This window comes from Cheilinus undulatus, linkage group 5 (assembly GCF_018320785.1).
Source record: "Cheilinus undulatus linkage group 5, ASM1832078v1, whole genome shotgun sequence".
NCBI classification, from domain to species: domain Eukaryota; kingdom Metazoa; phylum Chordata; class Actinopteri; order Labriformes; family Labridae; genus Cheilinus; species Cheilinus undulatus.
Window position 1 is genome coordinate 17,626,448 of NC_054869.1, and position 21,702 is coordinate 17,648,149.

A 21,702-nucleotide genomic window follows, 5' to 3' on the forward strand; every position below is an offset into this window, starting at 1 on the left:
CCGGCCCTAGCCATTTTGGTGCCCTAGAGGAGGGGGGGGGCATAAGTCTGCAACAGAGTATTGTTTTTTAAGATTTCACAAAACATTTGAGTTTTTCAGTTATGATAAAAAAGAGCTCTGAACACTTAATTTATCATGAAAATCTAAAATGTTTATTTTCAAATTTACCTTACAGATGAAGACTAGTGTTTGTTCAAACAGGACACGGTTGTCATACGCTCGGCAATGATCAGCTGACAGCCAGCTGATCCCAATGATCACCTCCCAGCTTCCACAGCCAATCACAGCCCTTTCTCTCAACACAGTGGTGTATTTCAATATGACTAATCCCAGCTTGCATTAATGCTGAGGCACCACACTGCTGCTGCTGGCAAAGCTTAACCTCCTCCACCCCAGCCTCCTCCTTTATCGCATAAAGCTTGTTGCACCCTCATATTCAGATTCATGCTACTATGGATTAATTGCTTTTTCACTAATTTTGTTGTATTCAATGTGCATTGTCATTAATGTATCTATCCATATGGGGGTTTCTAGCTATGCACTCCCCTGAAAGTCAAAGTATGCTGCTTGACTAACCCAGAGAGAATCTTTAGAGCCAAGCCTTCTTCATCAAGGAAAACTGTTTATTCATTTTGCGATAAAATGGTTAAATGTATGATAAAAGTGTGTATTATTATTACTACTACAAATCTTGTTGGTCACTTATAGCTGTCACTGGACATAGGTGGGATACACTCTGGACAGGTCGCCAGTCAGTCACAGGGCTGGCATATAGAGACAAACAACTCGGCATGTTCACACTCACACTTATGTGTATGACCGATTTCGAGTCATCCTTTAACCTAGCAAACGTGTCTTTAGTGGTCAGAGAGAACCCATGCATGCACGGGGAAAACATGCAAAGCCCACACTTGACCAGGAAGCAACCAGGAACCTTCTTGCTGCGAGACAACAGCGCTAAGCCCTGTGCTGCTGACAGCCCCCTCACACTAATGTTTCTTATTAATAGGTTTTTAGTCTCCTGTGTATATATTATTGTGGGAAAAATCCCAGAGTACTCACTTTCTCCTTAATTGCAGACCATTTAAGCAGATTCAGTCATCCAGATACCTAAGTTATTGATATACTAATGCATTCCTAGGATCTGGAGATATGGAAGGTATTTCTGAGGGAACATTTTCAGAGAATCATTTTGATATAATTTCTTACACTGTGGACCCCTTATCAACATCCAAATGTCTAACATGAAATTCATGTACAATTGATGTACATCTGCTGTCATTAAACATTAATGCAAATGATCTGAGTTGGAGAGAGAGGTATTTGCGTTTACATCATAACACTAATACCTTGTCAAACTACAAAATGCTTTCTGTAAACACTTGATTCCAGAAGACTGATCTTCTTTACCTCTACCTCCCTTACCTAAGGACTTTCTTGAACATTTTACAGCTTTGTTAATGTCATTTTTTTCTCTCTTCTTTGAATCTTTTGTCAGGAATGCACACTGTGGCCCCCAAAGGTTTCCAGTGTCTTGATCCAGAGAGAAACTGCAACCCCTGCCTTGATGCAGCCAAAGCGTGCAACCTGAACGGCAGCTGCAAAAGACAACGCTCCGCCTACATTGCCACCTGCAGCAAGGAGGACCCCAACAAGGGTGAGAGCTGCAGCAAGAAGCGCTGCCACAAAGCGCTGAGGTTGTTCCTGGACCGCGTGCCTGCGGAGTTCAGCCACCGGCTGCTCTTCTGCCCGTGTCAGAGCGAAGGCTGCGCCGAACGCCGCAGGCAGACCATTGTCCCTGACTGCTCGTATAAAGACAAGGAGAAACCCAACTGTCTGGAGCTACGGAGGGTCTGCCGCCAGGACTCTCTGTGCAGGTAAATGAAAGAGGAATGTGATGTTTTCTGGTAGGTGGGTTGTAGGGCAGACATTCTTTTCATGTGCATCCCTGTTTTCTTCCTTGACGTAGAGTTTTAAGTGCTGCGTGAATGAGACAAGCTACTTCCAAGCATATCTAAAGAGTCATTACCACCTTCCTATATTCATGGAAAACATGAAAAAAGAAAATTGAATTCATGCACAAGAGAGAGCTCATGTTTGACAGCAAAGTCCCTGTGACATCCTGAAGTTGTATATTTCCATTCTGTAAGTTTGCCAGCGAAGTAATTAGACTTCCAGGGAAGCTGCAGCTAATAGACGCAGGATGAAGATGTGAGGCTAAGTTGAAGGGACAACGCTCAATTAAGCTGAACAAAACATTAGTGGATCACGTTGCCAGTATGGGGCCTCTATTGGATTCAAGCGGCCGGATTCAATTCACACCTACCCAGCCGTGACATGTTCCCTGTGTTAGAGCTGCTGAGAGCAGGTGAAACACAGCACAACAGTCAGGGTCTTTTCAACCCCTAAGTGCTTCGCTCCACTATCACTGAGATATGTGTTCATAAGTCTGTAGCATGAGAAATGAAGGACATTGGAATAATCTGCTGCATTTAAAAGCCAATTTAAAAGTGCAACTGAGTTTGGCCTTGCTTCTAAAACAAATATTCATGTTTAGGAGTTATCAGAAACAGAAACCTTAGTGTGACAGATTATTAGGGAGCTCTTATAATTCATTGACAAACAGCAGCTCATCAGAACGTGGGGGTTTAATTCTGCAAGTGGCTGTTGAACTTCAATAGTCATGGAAGACGATACCATCTCAACTGTTTTTTTACTCACAGTTAATTGCAAGTAAATAAGACAGCAGCCCATTCAGCTGCAAAGCACTTTTAATTATTGTCAGTGATTGCTTTAGCAGGATAATTTTAGGATACATTTAATATGTTCTGGCTGTGGACACAACAACAGACACATCACAGAAAATCACTTGATTCGTATACAATCCGATAAATGTTTCTCAGTACAAATAATAATGAAAACAGTAGTCGTCTGAGTGTGATTTTCTCTGCTGATTGTTGTTTTGCTCTCTTTTAGATAACCAGCCAGAATCAATTGTTTCTGTGAGAAATAAGAAGGATTTACAGTCGTATGAAATTCAAATTAGTCTTTCCAGCCATGCACAAGGATTCCTTGTGAGAAGTTTATCGATGCTGCGTCACATTTATCCTCTTTCCATAGAGCCTCGGAGGCTGAGCGTTAATGGCAAAAACCCAATTCCTCACCACTGACATTAAATCTAACCGCCACGCTGCTAAGTAGGGAAACCCTATCTCCTCCTCTCCGATTTATGATTGTCTTAATAATTACCTGCTCGCCTGCATTGTGTAATCTGTTTTCAGGCTGAGCAGCTTTCAGTGACCTTTGGGCCTGCAGGTGTCTGCCGTGCACCTCCTCATTGAGAAAAATGAAATAGAATGTTAAAGCTCATTATATGTGACCACGTAATGCCCCGCTGAGGTCAACAGCTCGATGAGCGCACAAACACACTCGTGGAATACGGACACATGCTGGGCCTGCAGGGGCCGAGGCTCGCACAGCCTCTCTGTGTTTGAACGTGACTCTCATCTCGGGTTTAGGTGCTGCATTCTCCAGCAGTGATGAAGTGCTGCCATGCAAGAGAATTTCCAAACGATTCAATTAAAGAGAGGTGTCACTGGTCAATGGAGGTTTGACAATAGTCTCTGATTGGTGATTTTATCCTGCCTGAAGGTATCCACAGTCACAGCAGTGCATGTGTCCTTTACTGTCTACCTGGGGCTCATTCACCAACCATTCATCAGAGGCGGACTTTACCATTAGGTAAAGGTAGGCCATCGCCTGGGGCTAAGCACGACTAGGGGCCCAGGAAGACATAATAAACTCAACCTTTTCTCCTTTTCTTCAGCCGGTATTCTGGCCATTTAGATATTCAAGGCCTGACACACTCATTTATAGTGCAAAATATAAAATAAACTTGCTTTATACATGAAAGAGAACAATCTTTACTCACTGGGTCTGTTATTTTTGGATACGTTTAAAAAAAATCAGTAATTTGAAAAACACATCACACACTTGAACCTTGCACACTGAGTCTGTTGTTGCACCTGCTCATGCTGTGCCCAGTTGAGGAGATGGAAAACAACTTTTTAATTCAATCTCTGTTATGACCTGTAGGCTACAAACATATGCCTTTATCTGTTATATTTCCATGGTTGATATCCACATGATGCATAATCACGAAGTTAAATTGAGGTTTCACTGAGAGAGAGAGAGAAAGAGTGGGTGGACAGGGACGAGCGAGCTAGAAGGAAGCAGCAGGTGCTGATCTGAATAATCAATCACCCTTTAAAATGACTTGGTCTGATGCAAAAGTTCATATCAATCAAACATGTTCTGAGAAACAATGACTTACAAAAGTTTGAACATGAGCTTGATTTTATTTTTTAATTTACAAAAAAATGCAGTGTGCAAATGCCTTTGCAGAGTCCTGCAGTTAAAGATCACAGATACACAGCAACAGAAACCACGCCTTAAGTGTGAGGAAAATACAAAAAAAATCAAACTCACAGTGTGTGCTGTTGCTTTCTCTGTCATATTGTAGTCTGAAAATCAGTTCAATCCTTTAATCCTTGTATCCGTTTGAAAGTAAGGGTCCAAAAAACAAAACTAGCAACTTTACTTAGTCCCAAACAGAGGCTTACTTGAAAAATCAATAAAAGGCACTACAAAAATACTGCTTATCTCCGATGTGTAATATTGTGTGTTTGGCTTTTTGTCATGTCTGACAGGGGCGGGGTATTTAAGAAACTTTACCCTCTCTGTGTCTCAGAGACTCTACGGAACAAAACGAGTGCACCCAAGTGATCCTGTGGCGTGTTTTGGCTGAGTAATGTTGGGCCCTTTTTGAAAGGGTTTTGTTGGTAAAACATCCAAAAACAAAAAAGTGTCGAACACGGAAGAAACATGTTTTTTTTACCTGAGTAGACTGTCACCTTTTCATTGGATAAACATGCACACTTAGTTTTCATAAAGTTCATATGTCATCTGGTTACCAGATGTCCATTTAGAGTCTCCAAATAGACAACATAAAATCTGCTTGGGTATTTCTATAAAAAAACATTAATAAACAGTCATTTCTAGTTTGTACTACATCCAAATCCAATACTTTTTGCTGTAACATCCAGTATTTCTACAACAATGATAAACATAGTGGGCCATGACAAGACTTGTCTCATAAAACTATAAAAATGAAGGCCTTGTCCACACAGAGACAAAAACTATATATTTCAGTGTTTCCCACTAGATTTGACATTAATGTCAAATGTAAACAAAAAAATTGGAGTGTAAATTTGGAAAGGACAACTAAGGTCTGAATTAAGTTCTGATTCTTTTGATTTTGGGGACATCATCACCAGTGAAGAGTAGAGTGGATCATACTTTGCCTGCCAATTGAGAGGGACGGTGAGGAGAGGGCCTGTCTGGAGAGGGGAAAGCGCCCTGGCTGCCATAGATCCGGGCTCGTGGCCGAACCAAACCGAGTTCTGGGTCGGTCGTTGTGCTGGGTTGGCCGGTGGTTTTGTAACGGTGCCACATGGGTCGCTCCCGAGAGAGCAGCAGGAGGTTCCTCTCATCCACAGACTCTGGGATCGTCTCTCGTCCAAAAAGAAACAACTTAATTCGTCCAGTTGATGCCAAATGAATATCTCAAAACAGCGACATCACGTGACTGTTGGCTCCCAGTGACGTCAGTCGTGCGATAAAAAGAAACAAAAACTAACTTTGCTTTACAGAAAAAGTTAGCGCAAAAACTATAAAAAGATTAAAGAATCTCATGCTGGATAAGAAAAATTAAATAGAGTAACAAGATCCAATTGTTATATTGAATCTGGTGCAAAACTTGGATCAAGGATGGGCCTAGGAGGCCAAACACAGAGCTCCTCAGTTGAACAGCATCTTGAACTGCCCAGACCGAACTGCTTTGTTGAACTCCCCAGAATTCAGACATGGCTTCTCTTTTAAGAAGGAAAGAGGAGGGGTCTGTATACTAAGTCATCTTAGGGATCACCTGCCCTTCACCAAGTTATTAACTGAATGAGATAATGCAGAGATAACATACATGGTTATAAAACTCTAGAATAATATCAATAAACTATCACACAATAAACATGACACAACATGGTGAAATGGTTATGCACAATGTTAAAACCAAACATTTCATTTATAATTACAACTCTATCTCTTATAAGCTGTAATAACTGAAATGACCAGGAGGTGTCACTGTGGTTCCATGAAAGATGTGCATCCAGATTTGATTCTGAAGCTGTAAATCAGGAATGGAAGGTCTCAAACATTAATGCGACATGTCATTCTGTTCCTTGCAAGCAGACTCAAACGAATATGAACACTTCTGGTTAAAAAACCTGATTTTGAAGGCAGTTTTGACACTTTCAAGTCTTGCAGCCTTAGAGGGCTTTTACGACTCTTGCCTGGTTTGTATCAGCCCCTCTCTAAACGTCTGCAGGAAGACAGTGTCCTTAGATTTTTTGAGACATGGTGCAGAGCTTTTACAGCATTCAGGAAGACAGGATTTAGTCTGAGAGGGTTCACCATTTGGGTCGACCAATGGAAAGATTCCGATTTTAAGGTGTTTATCTCCCTTGGAAGCTGTCTTTCATCAAAGTGTCAGTTTCAGAGCCTTACTGCCTGGGAAACGCAAGTCCTTTTTGTTAAAAATATTAATCCAGTATAGAAATCTGTGGTAGAATCAGCAAAATTGAAGTCAATTAGCAAACTTAACGAGCTGAAGGACGGAAAATATGATGTGTGCAGGTAACCTCAGTAAATATGACGACTGTATACTGTATGTTATGACGTGTTCAAATGTCATATAAACATGGGAAAATTTAGTTTTTGACAAGATTCAATAAATACAGTTGTGAATATGAAGAATGTGTTTGTATTTGAGCGATATACAATAGATGTGACAGACTGAATCATAGCATTTTAACTCAAGCACTACACAGCTTAGACCACTCGTAGTTTAAATATTCGCCTTCATTAGGTCTTTCCACCAAACTATAGAAGAGTGTCGATAGTGGTATCAATAAGAACTTGGATCAATAAGGAGTATTGATAGGGGTATCAATATCAATAAAAATGAATGATCCCCATCCCTACCCAAAACGTCGTTTCCATATGGATGAAATGCCAATAGGACAAAAAAACTTTTGCATATACTCCTGAATTCATCTTCATGTGGACAGGGCCTAAGATTCTTCTTCTCTTCTTAATATTTTTGATGTTGTCTTTTTAGTGTGAAAATCAATAGTACCTGAAAATAATGTGTTCAAAGACATGATTTTAATATGACCATTAAAAGTGCTAAAAATGAATATAAACTTAGTACTTGTTTTCAGTGAAAGACCTATTTTAAACTACTAAAACAGAGATATTTAAATAGCCTATTTTTTTTAAATGATGATAATCATTTGACAACAGTTGCCTTTAGAATAAATGTAGGCTTCCATAAAATCTAATTCATATTGAAAAAATATGAGAAATGATCAGTGTCTGTTTCCAGTCGTTTTTCCTCCCAGATGTAGCTATTTTTGACTTCATCCTTTCCTGATTGCAGCGTGACATGCAGTACATCAATTCTGATGATAGTCCTGTCTGAATGACTGATATAATCAGATGTATCTGTTTGCTGTGTTTATTTTAAATCCACTTCTATCTTTACTGAATATAATGTCATTAAAGTTGTCTGTCTGGGTTTTATTTAGGACAGAGCTATGTCCACTTCTGAACTGCATCAGTATTTCTAACTAGGTTTCTAGTGAGTAATTGTTTGAATATTTTAATTTGACATCTCTTCTGATGACTTTTTTCTTCTCTTTTCAATCCTGCATGATTTGTGAGTTCACATGGCCCTGCAATCCGATGCTATTATATAGGTATAAAAGGGGCATATCTCTATGCTTATCAGGAAACACTCAGACAAGCTTTTAGCCTCTGAGGTCATGCAGTTCATCAGAATAACAACACGGACCGGAACAGTTCAGCAGTTTAAGAACATGTCATGATTTAGAGTTTTCTTTGGAACTTTCTTAAGAACAAATCCAGGAAAATTCTTTAGAAGACATCGTCAAATGACCATAGCATCCTCAAATTTCACTAAATGCCAATTTTTATAAGTAATGCTACAGACTGTGGTGTAGTGCAGGCTCTATGTAGGTATACAGAATGTACCCAATAAAGAGTAGATAAATTAAGATAATACAGTGTACCTACTTCTGCACCACTGCACTACTGTCTACAGTCGTTTAAGAATATAGAACTGAGAAAGAATACAACCCTGTGCCAGACCAGGGGAGGAGAATGGATTAACCCTGACACACTGTGACCTGTTTTGACAACCAACCCACCATCCAGCCAACAAGATTCACATTGAGGTTAAAATGAAAAAAGAGTTTCTTTGCAACTAAGACTGAACAGTATTAGAAATGAGCCAAGTCTGAGTTTTAGAGGCCTAGAGCTGTTGAACTAAAAATGTCAGAGAGTTAGAGTTCCTCCTGCCCTAAAGGAATCTAAAGTGAGACCAACTGGCCTTCAAACTGCCTTAATATTTCTTGCTTTAACAGTTTCTTAGAGATCTGCTACTGGTCCAAAACATCCTAGGTTTGGAGATGATTGGAAGAACCAGGGCTCTTTCTGGCCTTTGTTTATAAAGCTGACCAACTATTGGTACATCGATGTTAAGGGCAGATCTATCCTTGATGGCAGCAAGAAATCTCTGTTAAATCTCAAATAAAAACCACACACCTGAAGTAAAACCATTTGGTGACATGAAATTATGCTAAAGTAGACCTGTAATCAATTTTATGCCATCCCAGGTAGACTTGAGGTCACCATTGTGGAATTTGGATTCATTTCTGTCTTTGTATTTGGGTTTAGCCTGTGCTATTTTAGACCAAACTGCTTTTCCAATTTCAATAGCAGTTATCCCCACTTCTAAAAGCAGACTTTTTCTCCCTTAGCAGACTCTCCAGTTCCTCCATGTTCCACAGCTTGTTAGAATATAAAACAAGTGTATTTTTGGATCACACTATCAACACAGAACGAAATTTAGCTGCACACTGCATCTGTCAGTTTAGCCTTGTTGTTAGATGTACAGTCTGTATAGTCTGAGCAGCCCTGTGGGACCAGAGTGCTTTGCTCTCTTTACATCTAGACTTCACATGTCTGAACCTCATCCTTTTATGTCACAGTCATGTATGGGGGGAGCAGATTCACCATGATATGGTTACCCCAAGTGGGACAAGTATGACTTAAAACTGCTTAGCAACTGGCATAAGTTTAAATCGCCCAGAAAGAAACACTGGGCAAAAGATGAGACAGACTGAAGTTGCTCCAGTTCCGAGAGGATGACATCATTAAATAGATTTAGGGTTGATCTTGGAGGAATTTATACCACTGTGAAGAAAGCCTGGAAAATTATCATTGCAGATAGAAGACTGGTAGATCTATTCACATACAGTTACACTACTACATCAAGAGCTGCATTACATTTTATATTAACTTGTTAAATTATATATTATATAATGAAAAAGTAACTTGTTACAATATTTTTACATTCTGAAATAGTTACTTGTTACATTACTGTGTTATAAACTGAGAAAAGTAAGTTATTATATGACTGTATTATATACTGAAAAACATAACTTAATACATCACACTGTTACATCCTCAACAAGTATCACTGCTGTGTTACATACTGAAAAAAAATAACATTACTGTGTTACATGCTGAAAAAAAACAACACTGCTGTGTAACATACTGGAAAAAATTAACATTACTGTGTTACATGCTGTAAAAAAAACAACACTGCTGTGTAACATACGGGAAAAAATTAACATTACTGTGTTACATGCTGAAAAAAATTAACACTGCTGTGTAACATACTGGAAAAAATTAACATTACTGTGTTACATGCTGAAAAAAATTAACACTGCTGTGTAACATATTGGAAAAAATTAACATTACTGTGTTACTGAAAAATTAACATTACTTTGTTACATACTGAAAACGTAACTTGTTACAATACTGTGTTACATACTGAAACAATTAATATTACTGTGTTACATACTGAAACAATTAATATTACTGTGTTACATACTGAAACAATTAATATTACTGTGTTACATACTGCAAAGTAACTTAATACATCACACTCCTGCATTCTCAAAAAAGTAACACTGCTATGTACCACTCTAAAAAAAATAACATTACTGTGGTACATACTGACAAGTAACTTGTTACAGACTGTAACACACTGAAACAAGTTGTATACGAACTAAAAAAGTAACTTGTGACATAACTGTTACATACTGAAATGGAAACTTGTTACATTTCTGTGTTACATACTAAATAAGTAACATTACTGTTTTATATACTGAAAAGTAACTTGATACATTTCTGTGTTATATACTGAGGAACATAACTTGTTACATGTCTTTGTTACAAACTGAAAAAAGTAACTTGTTAGATTACTGCATTTCATACTGAAAAAGATGTCTTTCCATGTTATGAAATAAGAAAAGTAACTTGTTACATTACATACAAAGTAAAAAGGCTAGGATTCTTTTTTTTTTTTTTTTCCTGGAAACAGACCCCTGACACTAATCATGAGTGGGTCACGGTCCCAGTGGATGGGGACTTCACAACCATCAAAGTTTTAAAGAAAGAATCTGAACCTGCAAATGCATATCTCTGAACTTGTGCATACACTAATGTGAACTTGCAGTTCACCAGTCTTGTTTTTCAAAGACTGGATATTTCCCAAGACAACTGAAAGTAAGGGAAGATGTTTATTGTTGGCTAACTGTCTCAACCATAGCTGCACACAACTCTTTCTCCTTCTTTTCTGTTTCCTGCCAACAGTTCTTTGAAAAACTGTGTAAAAAGCTGCAAATAAAAACATCACATTCACTAGTGCATGTGAATAAGTCAAAAAAGTTTATCCACTGGAAGACTGTGTGATTAAAATCCAAGGAGAAAGTCCTGAGTGTATTGGATCTTTTTGCATGAGATTTGGCAATTCTAACAACTCCTGGCTGCCAGGAGTAGAAAGAACATCCATATGTACTATATCATGGGAAATACAACAAATAAGAAGATGGTATATTAAAAAACAACAGATGTGGAAGCATTAGTTGGTAACATGGTAACATGAAATAACAAAAATGCTAGAAAACACGTTAAAAGACAGAAAACTTGCTGTTGCCAGGTTATCAGAAAATCAGAACCCTCTCCAACTTTGACATTTAATTTATGGTCATACAATGTTTAGTCTAAAGTGCAGTTTGTAAATCTAACCTAAACTAAGTACTGGACCCAAGCAGCTAAGTAATAAATGAAAAGAAATCAAATAATGCCAATAATAACTTGCCTGTACATTCTGTGTTTAAATGACATCATTGTTTCAAAGCAGACGCTTTTAGCAGAAATGTACACACACATTGTATGTTATATGATATGAGATCTGGTCAATGTTTTGCTTCTGTCTCTGGTTATTTCCCCCCTAATATTTGATATGAAACCACTTTATTTGATTTCTCTGTTTGCCCTTTTCTGAGTTCTCTAAACCAGTGATGTCATCTAACATGCGTCTGTAGTTGATGTTTTGAGGGCTACAGCCTCTGTGTATGGGGTGTGTGCCTACCTGGCCAACAACTGCCTCACCTTTGTTATATTATAATTCACTCACTTCCAGTGTCTTCGTTCTTTTCTTTCAGTCCTTTGTGATTTCTCTATTTGCACACAGCCCTGCAGCATCATGGCATTTTATAGGTATTGAAGGGCTTTTACTATGCTAAAAAGAGAAAACATTCCCTAGCTTTCAGCTTGTGAGGACATGGCATTCATCACTTTAAGAGCAGAGGTGCAAACAATTCAGGAGTTTTAGAAGAGCTTCATGAATCCCACTACAACTTTTTTTTAGATCCTCTTAAGAACAAATCTTACCACCATAATTAGAGGCATGTCTGTGTGGTGTGTCTGTCTCAATTTGCACACCACACCATTACTCCAATTGCCCTTGATATCTCGCAAAAGACTGTTTTGGTGTACTGGTTTGTAACTGGTGCCATAAAGACTTTATAAATATGTACAGATTTTTAATAAAATCCAAAATTGTGGAGGGTTTCGCTTCCTATCTCCATCCCCCATTACGTCACTTTCCCTGTCAGCCTCCACTCTCAAAAAGGGGCAGACTTTACCTTTAGACAAAGGTAGGTGATTGCCTGGGGCCCGGACTAAGAAGAGCCCTATGAAGCCACAATTAACTTGGCCCTCTCTCCTGCATTGCCTGCATTCAGGCTGTTTGGAATTGAAGTGGTTAACACATGCATTAAAGCATGAAGCATTGAGTAAACTTTGTCATGTTATACACTTTTAGAAAGAAGAGTTTCTCAAGATTCTAGCAAAGTCTGGCAGTAACAGCTCACAGATACACAAAAACAGAAAGTTGCCCTTTGGTTTGAGGAAAACAGAAAACGAGACTAGGTAAAAACCTAGTATATGGCTGACCGCTACTATCTGGGATGCCTGTTGAAATGCCTGACTGGCAGAATGATTTTGTCATTATTGTTATTTTTTGTGAGCCAAATTTATTGTGGCTTCTTAAATGTACATAGCTACATGCTGTCCTCTCTCTCTCTCTGCCTCTCCTCTTAATAAAGCTCTCCTCTGTGTAAATATGAAACTCTACAGAGACATGTGTCAAACTTCACTGATAGACAGTGTCACTGGAGATTAAATGTTTTTTCTGTTAGATATAAGTCTTTAATGGTTGTAATTTTATATTAACAATAAACACTAACTGTTAATGAATGGTTTATTCTACAATAAAATTGAAACTGCAGCAGTTTTCATGAAGATTCCTAATTCTCCTCAGACAGGTGTGTAAGGGTCTTAATTTGTTGTAGGAAAAACGGAAGGCCAGGCTGGAATTTACTGAAAAGTACGAGGAAAAGCCTAAGAAATTCTGGGACAAAGTTTTATGGACTGATTAACCTTTACCAAAGTGATTGAAAGGCTAAAGTTTGGAGAAAAAAAGGATCTGCTCATGATCCTCAACATATGCGAAACACAGTGGAGGTATGGCTTCTTCTGGGACGGGGCAAGAAGTGGAAAGTTTTAGACTGGCCAAGTCTATCTCCAGACTTAAACCCTATAGAGCATGAATTTTACCTGCTTGAGAGGAGAGTGAACCACTAAAAACAAAACAAACAAACAAACAAAAAAAACCGAAAGGCTGTGGTGAATGCCTGGAAGCATCAGAAAAAAAAGAAAGCAAATGTTTGGTGATGCCAAGTGGGTCACAGGCTTGATGCAGAAATTGCAAGCAAAGGATTTGCAACTAACTATTAAGTCTTATTCACTTTAATCTATTTAAGTCAATCTGTTCCAGTACTTTTGCTCACCTAAAACATGATGTTCCCTTACAAATTGTCTAAGTTGTGAATTAGATCCAGATGTTAATTCCCATAAATAAAAGCTCAAATGTTGGTAATGTCAAACCCAAATGTTTTCAGTCAACAGGAAAAAAAAAAGAATTGGCCTTACTGTTCCAACACTTTTGAGGTGGGAGTGGATTTTTAAGTACAAATGGCTACTTATGAGAGGTTTTAGTCGGTAAAACATGAATAACTAGAAAAGCACTCAGAGAGCGCAGACCTCCACCATTAGCCCTATCTCCCAATAGTAAAGAATCCTTTAAAAAATTCCTGGATCCAGGTGGTGATCCGGATCACTCCCAAAATCTAGTCAGTTCTTCTTTATGCCATTTCTGACATTTCCTGAAAATTTCATCAAAATCCGTCCATGACTTTTTGAGTTACGTTGCTAACAAACAAACTAACTAACTAACAAACTAACAAACCCTGCCGATCACATAATCTCATTGGCAGAGGTAAAAATCCAACATGACCAACTGTAATGAAACGTTGAAATCCACCTGGATATTTATATACATAAACATCGCTAAACAGTTACTTTTGGTCATCCAATTTAAACTTGAAGTTGTGTAGGCATGTGGACATGGCTCCATCATGTTTTAAAGCTAAGTATCACAGCCATAACTGGATCATTTATAGTTATAATGTATTTATCTTTTAAGGCAAAAGTCCAGTCGCTGGCAGAGCAGCTAAAATCCAAAAATGAAGTGTGATTTTTCTGTATTTTCAGTACATTACAAGAACTAATTTAATAAGGCTTTTTGGACAAAATGTAGGAAAGGTGCACAGATTTTGCTTTATTGTTCACAACAAAGACAACCCAACAGCACAAGAAAAGCTTTTGAAAAACTTTCCATACACAGAAGTCCTAGCACTCTACAGAGTGTAGAAAAACTTTTTCTGGGATCGTTCTCCCCCTCCAATAGATGTGTTTATCAAAGCAGAGGAAGAGCCTTCAATGGGGTCACCCTGTCTGACTGCAAACACAGGGGAAGCGCAAGAATCCAAGCCTGTTTCACTTACCACAAGGGCTGGATTAGGAGAGGAGAACACAACAGGAGGAGGAAGGGAGTGAGGGAGAGATAATGAGAGAGAGGAGAGGGATCAAGGGAGGGTCGCAGAATTGATGTGGGCTGTAAAGCTACTACAGCGGGCTGGAGGTCAGTGGATTGGTCACACAGCTATGGATCTCTGCAGCGGACCCCTGTAGGCTATCGCAAACACAACCTTGCAACACACTCTGATGAAGAGAACGACATGGAGCAAAACACTCCGAAGTCAAAATAGCTTTAAAAATGCATGCTCTGCTATTTTATTATTTATTTCAGGCTTGGAAAGACCTGCAGCTCCTTGCTTTACAGCATGGACAAAGCCTTCCAGCTCTCTCTCTCTTTTTATCTTTACCTTGAGCGTCAGATGCCAGCTTGGCCGTCAGAGCACCTTTGGAGAGCGTTCAGATTGTTCCAGGTGGAGCTCAGAGCTCAATCAAACGAAAAATAATTATTTGAAAGACTTTCAAATGTATGATTTTGGCTTGTGCTTGAGGTGCCATATTGCACAGAAAGATTTCATTCTCCTCGTGGTCTCTGTGGAGGAAATTGTTGACATACTCCGGAGATGTAGGGACTGTAGATGGACGGAGAACAAGCACTTAATGGAGCAGCTCTTATTTTTTTACGCCTGGTTGTTCTTTTGCTGCAGTTATTGGGTTAGTTCCTTCCATATTTCTGCAACCACTGACACAAACAGACTCTCCTGTGTTTGTTGCTGCTTTTCCTCTCCTCTCAGCTTCCCCACCTTGTGTTCTCACCACCCTTCCAATGGATCCAACATCTATTCATATGGGACCCTTAAGTCCACAGAGTGACAATGGGCTATATTTGGATGTGCTGTTTTGGGCGGGGTAGTGTTAGCGTGTGGATGTGCATGTGTGCAGGCAGAGAAACTCCCTATCCATTTCCATGTCAGTTCACGCAACACACAGCCCAAGCCTAACCCGGAGAGCATTGAGTCGTATATGTGTACAGTATTGATTGTCCTTAAGAATCAATGCAACACTTCTATCTTTGATTTATATCCCCTGGTCTCTGAGCTCTCTGGGCGCTCTTTGATTGAGTTCTTTGGCCGCTGGTTATCAAAGTGGGAAGTTGTGAGACGATCGATCACTGTACAGGTAACCTGACCCATTTTTGGAGACGTACTTTACTAGGCCTCCTTTGCTTGCAGAGAACTCACTTTCTCTTCTAACACACACTCACGCACTGGCCTAAATCAACAGTCCGCTCTGCAGTATCTGACAACTCAAACCTCCGCTGAGGAAGAGGCGTGCAGGGAGAGGGACTAGCCCAGATGGCATTACCGTGTAGCATCAGACGCGGAGCTGAAAGAAATCAGATTGTTGTTACACTTTTATCTTTGCTTTTTCTCACTTTCTGTCTCACACTTCTTTACATGCAAAAATACACTCTGCTTTTGTACTCATGAGGACACCCCAAATATTCCCTGTTCACTAACCCCTCTTTTACCTCTCTCACACACACATATGGTCAGTTCCCTGTGATGGACTTTAATGAGCAGACCAAGGCTGTGCGGAAGATTTCCCATGGAATTAACTGATTCTTTGCATGGGGTTAAAGTTGCAACAGAGATATGAGAGCAATATCAGAGCTGAGTGTGTGCATTTTAGGATAAGCTCTACACAAATACGGCCCAGAGGATTCACCAGGCCAACAGTCAGGCATAAAATATGTATGTGTAAACTGCTTTTAACATCACAACTGTATGAAATGTTTACCTCTTACCTTTAAAATTGATTCACTAATTTACTTTTTGTAGCTTTTGTAGCTTTACGCCCTCATAATGTGAAATGTATCAATGAAAGCACAATGTCAGGTTACTGTTCAGCACTGTTCAAAACACAGAGTGTCTCTTTCGATGAAGAGTCCTCAGTAGAAAGTAAGAAGAAGCAGTGGAGGTGGACTGAGCTGAGCAGTGCATTTTGTCTCTCTGTGACCTGGAAATGCAGAGCTGGGCCACACATTTGTTACAGGGGCTGAGGGGGGGTTGAAGTTAGAGATGGAGCTCCATGGTGTAAGGGTGAGCTGGGGTAATAGAACTTGCAGCAGCACAAACATGAATGAGATCCAGCAACAGAACAGCAACTTCCACTGCCGTCAAGCTTGAACTTGGCTGCTTGTATGTTGACATGCACTATGCAGCCTAGGGTTCTCTCTAAGTCAGTTGATAACTTCAATCATGGTGCCAATTTGTCTCACTTTAAAAAACAAACACAACTAAACACATATAAACCACAACTAAATACTCTGCCCACAGGCATGATGGGAAACACATGTAATCATTCTTTCACTATATGCTGAAGTAGTGAACAGAAGTGGAAATAGTACTAGTATAGTACATACATAGTACATATAGTATTATACACGCTTAAAAGTACAGACACTCTGGTTAAAACTTACCTAAGCAGAAGTAAAAATACTGATTTCAAAATGTACTCAAAAAGTAAAAGTATCCCCACAAAACCCCTCAATGACAGTGTCTTGGGTAAATGTACTTTCCACCCCTGGTGTAATGTCATTTTGATGTCATCATTTAGAGTTAAGCAGACAGGGTGGATCAAATGTTTTCATAGCTAAATTATTTAATGTTTAGATGACAAAAAGAGTATTGATTTATCTCTTATGTTTCAAACATGAATTTGGTTCAACAAGAAATGAAAGACATTTGACCATCAATTGACTATGAACAAAATCTGACCACTCAGACTCGACTTTGTAAATTCTTATTCTAGAATAAAGTTGCTGGGTTAAAACAAAGCGAGTGTCTGGTAGATATCTGAATCCACCAGCCACAGTGGCAGATAGGCGAAAAAGTTCATTTCCAACCCTGGTGTGAACACATATGGGCCAGAGTCCGGTACCAACTCCGTTCTAACAGGTGGTCTGGAGCGCGGTTCATGTGTACTCAAACATGTTCCATTGGAGATGTGAAAGAAGGTCGAGGTTAGAGTTCCATCCATCCATCCATTTTTTTATATCCTGTTCGGGGTCGCGGGGGGCTGGAGCCTATCCTAACTGTCATTGGGTGAGAGGCGGGGTACACCCTGGACTGGTCGGCAGTCAATAGCAGGGCTGACATGTAGAGACAGACAACCAGGCACGCTTACACTCACACCAGGTTAGAGTTGTAAATGCAATTAAAAAAATCTTCTTCTGTCTCTTCAAAAAACATCTTATCTGTGCAGCACAGACCCATTTCATCCTCTCAGCTTCACTGTAGATAGCATACAGTATAAAAGTAAAGGATTGCAGGATAGCAGGATTGACTTGATTGTCTTTATGGAAGTAAACAAATGTTTCCCAGTTTATGACATGGGTAGTTGACATAGCTGCCACTTCTTTCCTCTTCTTGGCTGAACTGCAAACAGACTACATGCATACCACCAACTATTGTACTAGACTGTGTACACAGGTGTGACCAGGCACAGAGCAATGTTACTAATGTGAAAGCAGAGCAGCAGGGGAGAGGGCAGAGGGAAGCAGTGGTGCTTGGGTTATACTGTATATGAAATAATAATCATGTCTAATGTGAAAACACACTGAGCTGTGTGATCTGTGAGAAACTGCATCCCCCTGGAGAATATTTCACCAGCTGCTACTGGATATAAGTGCTATTTTCATTCTTCTTTTTGCTCTGGTTTACTCTGGTTTAGTCTGGTTTAGTCTGGTTTAGTCTTGACCAGCTTCATATTCCATGTTCAGAGCTTATTGCTTACTGCTCCTCAGTGAGGGACAAAAAAAACAAACAGTGTTTTTCTTTTCTTCTTCTTCTTCTCATTTTTTTTTTTTTTTTTTTTTACCGTTTCACTGAAACTGTTATGTAAAGCTGAGCTGTCAGGCACTAAAAGACACTGTAGATGTATGAGGAAGTGCTGCAGAGTTGAACATTTACTGTTGGTCTGTCACCTTTAACAGCTCGTTTCACATTAAATGGCCTGCGTAGTGAAAACAGAATGTAAGCAGCTTAGCTTCCCACCTTTTTTATTGTCCACAGAGGTCAGGATATGAACAGAATTAAGTGTGGGTTGTCTGATTTTGGTAGAGTTTGACATAAAATGGAAGATAAAGAGGAAAATATGCTCTGTTTTGTTTTTAGAGGCTCATAGTTCATATGAAACTGGAGCTTGTATCTGCTGTACTGAACGCCACTGAAACATTTACATGAAGACACATGAGAATGCTATAAGAAATGCTACTGAGATATGTAGACACACCCGTTTACATGTTTTGTGATCTATTGTTGATTAAAAAAAAAAATAGTCTATTGATAGGTATCAGAACAGGTTTAGATAGTGTGAATAATGTGAATCACACTATGCAAAAAGACACTGCCTGTTTTAAGGGTCTCCCATTAGAACTGTTTTCTTGATGATTTTCATTGCATGTGGCACAGTTCACAATGGGAAATTTCTGTACGCATTTTTTTTCTGTCATCTGTTTTTGCCATGGGAATTTTCCAATTATTGGCACAGTAGCTGAGCTCTCAGTAATGATGGGTAGGTGAATGGTGGCAAACATGAAGTACATACTTCCAGCCTGTGCTTCTGGCTTCTACTTTTCACTTGAATTCATTCAGTTGAGTCCTTTCAGTCAATCCAGCACTTTGTAATTTACTGAACAGCATACCATCTTTTTCTATAAAAGCATGATTTTGATCTACTGAGGGTGAAAAGCTGATAAAAAGGGACACCACCAGCCCAGTCTGCTTTGCCATGTGTAGTATATCAGGATGTTTTGCATGTTGAAATGGGTACTTGCAATAGACATTAAATGTGGGAACATTTTCTATTGTATCAGGTAGGGATGGGGTTTTGATGTAGTTTCAGTTCTTCTTGCACAACCTTCTGATTGAGTACTTGTTAGATATAAAAGTTGTAAAGAAAAAGGTCACACTCAAACCTGTTAGTGGCCATTATTGTGGTGTGCTGCTTTAAATCCCAGTTCTCTATGAAATTACAAGAGATGTAACTAACTGAGGGTTTAACTGACAGCACTTTATTCTAGCAGGCCCAAATTACCTAGTAATTTTATTGTAAAAAGTGGTAATTATCCAGTAATTTCTCAAGAATAAGGTAGTCACCCAGTAATAAGCTGGGATTTTACCAGGGAATAACGCAGTAATATTAAGGAAGTATTTATTTTGTAATAATTTGTTTTTTTAAAAGTAATTCTTTCTAGTATTTTGGTAATTCTCTGTTAATTGGTAGTATTTTACCAAGTAATGTCTTAGAAATAAGATGATTATTTTTATATGAGATGCTTGATAATTCCCAGGTAATTTCTTAATGTTGACCCAATAAATTAAAGTGAGTCCTTCCTGAATAATTTTCAGGGTTAGGGGTTAGGAGTGAGCAGCCACAGTAGCGTTCTCCTTCCACAAAATTTATTGTGATCACATCTCCAGTGAACATTTTTTTATTAGCAGGCTAATCTTCTTTGATCCAGTATCATCACAAGCAATATGTGTGAACTGGTGCTAACAGGAATAATGTTACTCTGCCTGAGAAGGGCTGTCAGCATTGATGCATTTATTGCAATGTGATTAAGAGACATACAACTTTTTATTTTTAGTCACATGCTGTTTTATCCCTTTTGGCACTCTTTGGTTAAACCACAGCAGCATCTCCCTGCAGCCACAGTGATGTAACATAAGTATATCCCTGCATCTTAATGAATCTTTTCAGTTTATCTTCACTCAAACTGATACCAAACATTTCAGTGTTTTACCGTTCCCTTATTTTCCCTTTCAACCCATTACAAGTTTCTTTTACTGGTTTAACAGTCAACATTTACCTGAAGTTTTTTTTTTATATATATAAAAGTACAAACAGTTTGAAATAGAAAACAGTGGAATTTCAAATGGGAGAAAAAAGATTAAAAAAATTAATCATTCATCAACCCCACTATTGAGTTATGACCCTTGAAAGTTACTGTAATGTGACCAACTGTGCATATAACTCTGGTTGGAGAAGTCATAACTCTGCACACCATTTATTATTTACTTACTTCCTCTTTCTTAACAAGTATTAAGTCAGACAAATCCATAAATTTAGAGTACACATGTAACACTAAATCAGTTGAAATATTGAAGTCTTAAACAGGATGTATCTGCTAAATAATAATGAAACGTTACTTAAATAATGACAGCCATAACCAGCACTTTAGTACTCCCATCCCCAGTAGAACTGACCAAACTGTCCTCATCTACACAGATGTCTTCACTCTGCAGGGTCCTCACAAGGATAGAGGTTTAAAAGCAAACACTGCAGTGACATATATCCTCTTACTTAACTTTAAGAGTTGGTACTCAAAGTAATACCTGCACTGTCTCTATCTCCCTGGTTTCAATACATGCAATAAAGGAGAAGTGTCTTTTCTAAAATTTTTAAGCCCTGGTTTTTGCAAGCGAAGCATGTGTCAATTGGTGACCTTTTCCTCATACATAGTACAGTTTGCTGCAGTGTGCAGCTTTAATCAGGCCTTAGCTTCAGCGGAGACGTGCTCAGCTTTCCTGCTACACATGAGAGCGGAAAAACAGGGTGAGAAGAAAGCAGAAAAGGGAGAGGGAGAGAAGTAATGAGAGCAATGGGGCAAGAGCTGGAAAGAAAGAGTTGTGCATTTAATTCCAATACATGGATTAGTCTATGCCCATTTACTTTGCAAACCGTAATCTCTGAGGGAACATGGTATAGCGGAAAACTGCAGTCATTACTGACTATAGGCCTCATCCTCCCGTCACAGCCCCTGTTTGAACCACACCGTATTTATTATTAATGCAAACGTTATCAATAAGACTTCAGCCTTATCTACACTATGGTCAACCTGTGGTTTTCAATGTGTTAGTTAGGACCCTCTCTTTTACTTTAATCAGTCAAACTCTGAACTTCCTCCTGTACTTAAGGAGTCTCTCTGATTACTGTACCATGTGCTCTTCCTTTCTTCAGCACAGTCATTTAAAACAGATGAATACAGAGCCTATAAAAAGTAATCAACCTTGTGGATGTTTTACACTTTTAATGATTCGGTAAATTAATCAAGGTCAATATAACTTTTTTTTATTATTTTAAAAAATTCAAAAAAAGTAAAAACTAATGTCAAATTGAAAACAGATTTCTACAAAGACAGCAGTTGAATTAAAATATGTCAAGTTAAATAAGTGGTTGCATAAATATTCACTCCCTTCAGGTGAG

The 21,702-nt window shown here is 38.9% G+C and overlaps 1 protein-coding gene across 2 annotated transcripts in view; it reads left to right on the plus strand.

Moving 5' to 3' along the window:
- The window catches only part of LOC121509377 (GDNF family receptor alpha-2-like), a 97,187-nt gene that overhangs the window by 46,283 nt on the left and 29,202 nt on the right, over positions 1 to 21,702 (plus strand). For both annotated transcript variants that reach the window (XM_041786692.1, XM_041786693.1), the window contains exon 4: positions 1,499 to 1,877. In XM_041786692.1, the coding sequence (XP_041642626.1) occupies positions 1,499 to 1,877 (379 nt within the window). The remainder of the gene's footprint in view (positions 1 to 1,498; positions 1,878 to 21,702) is intronic.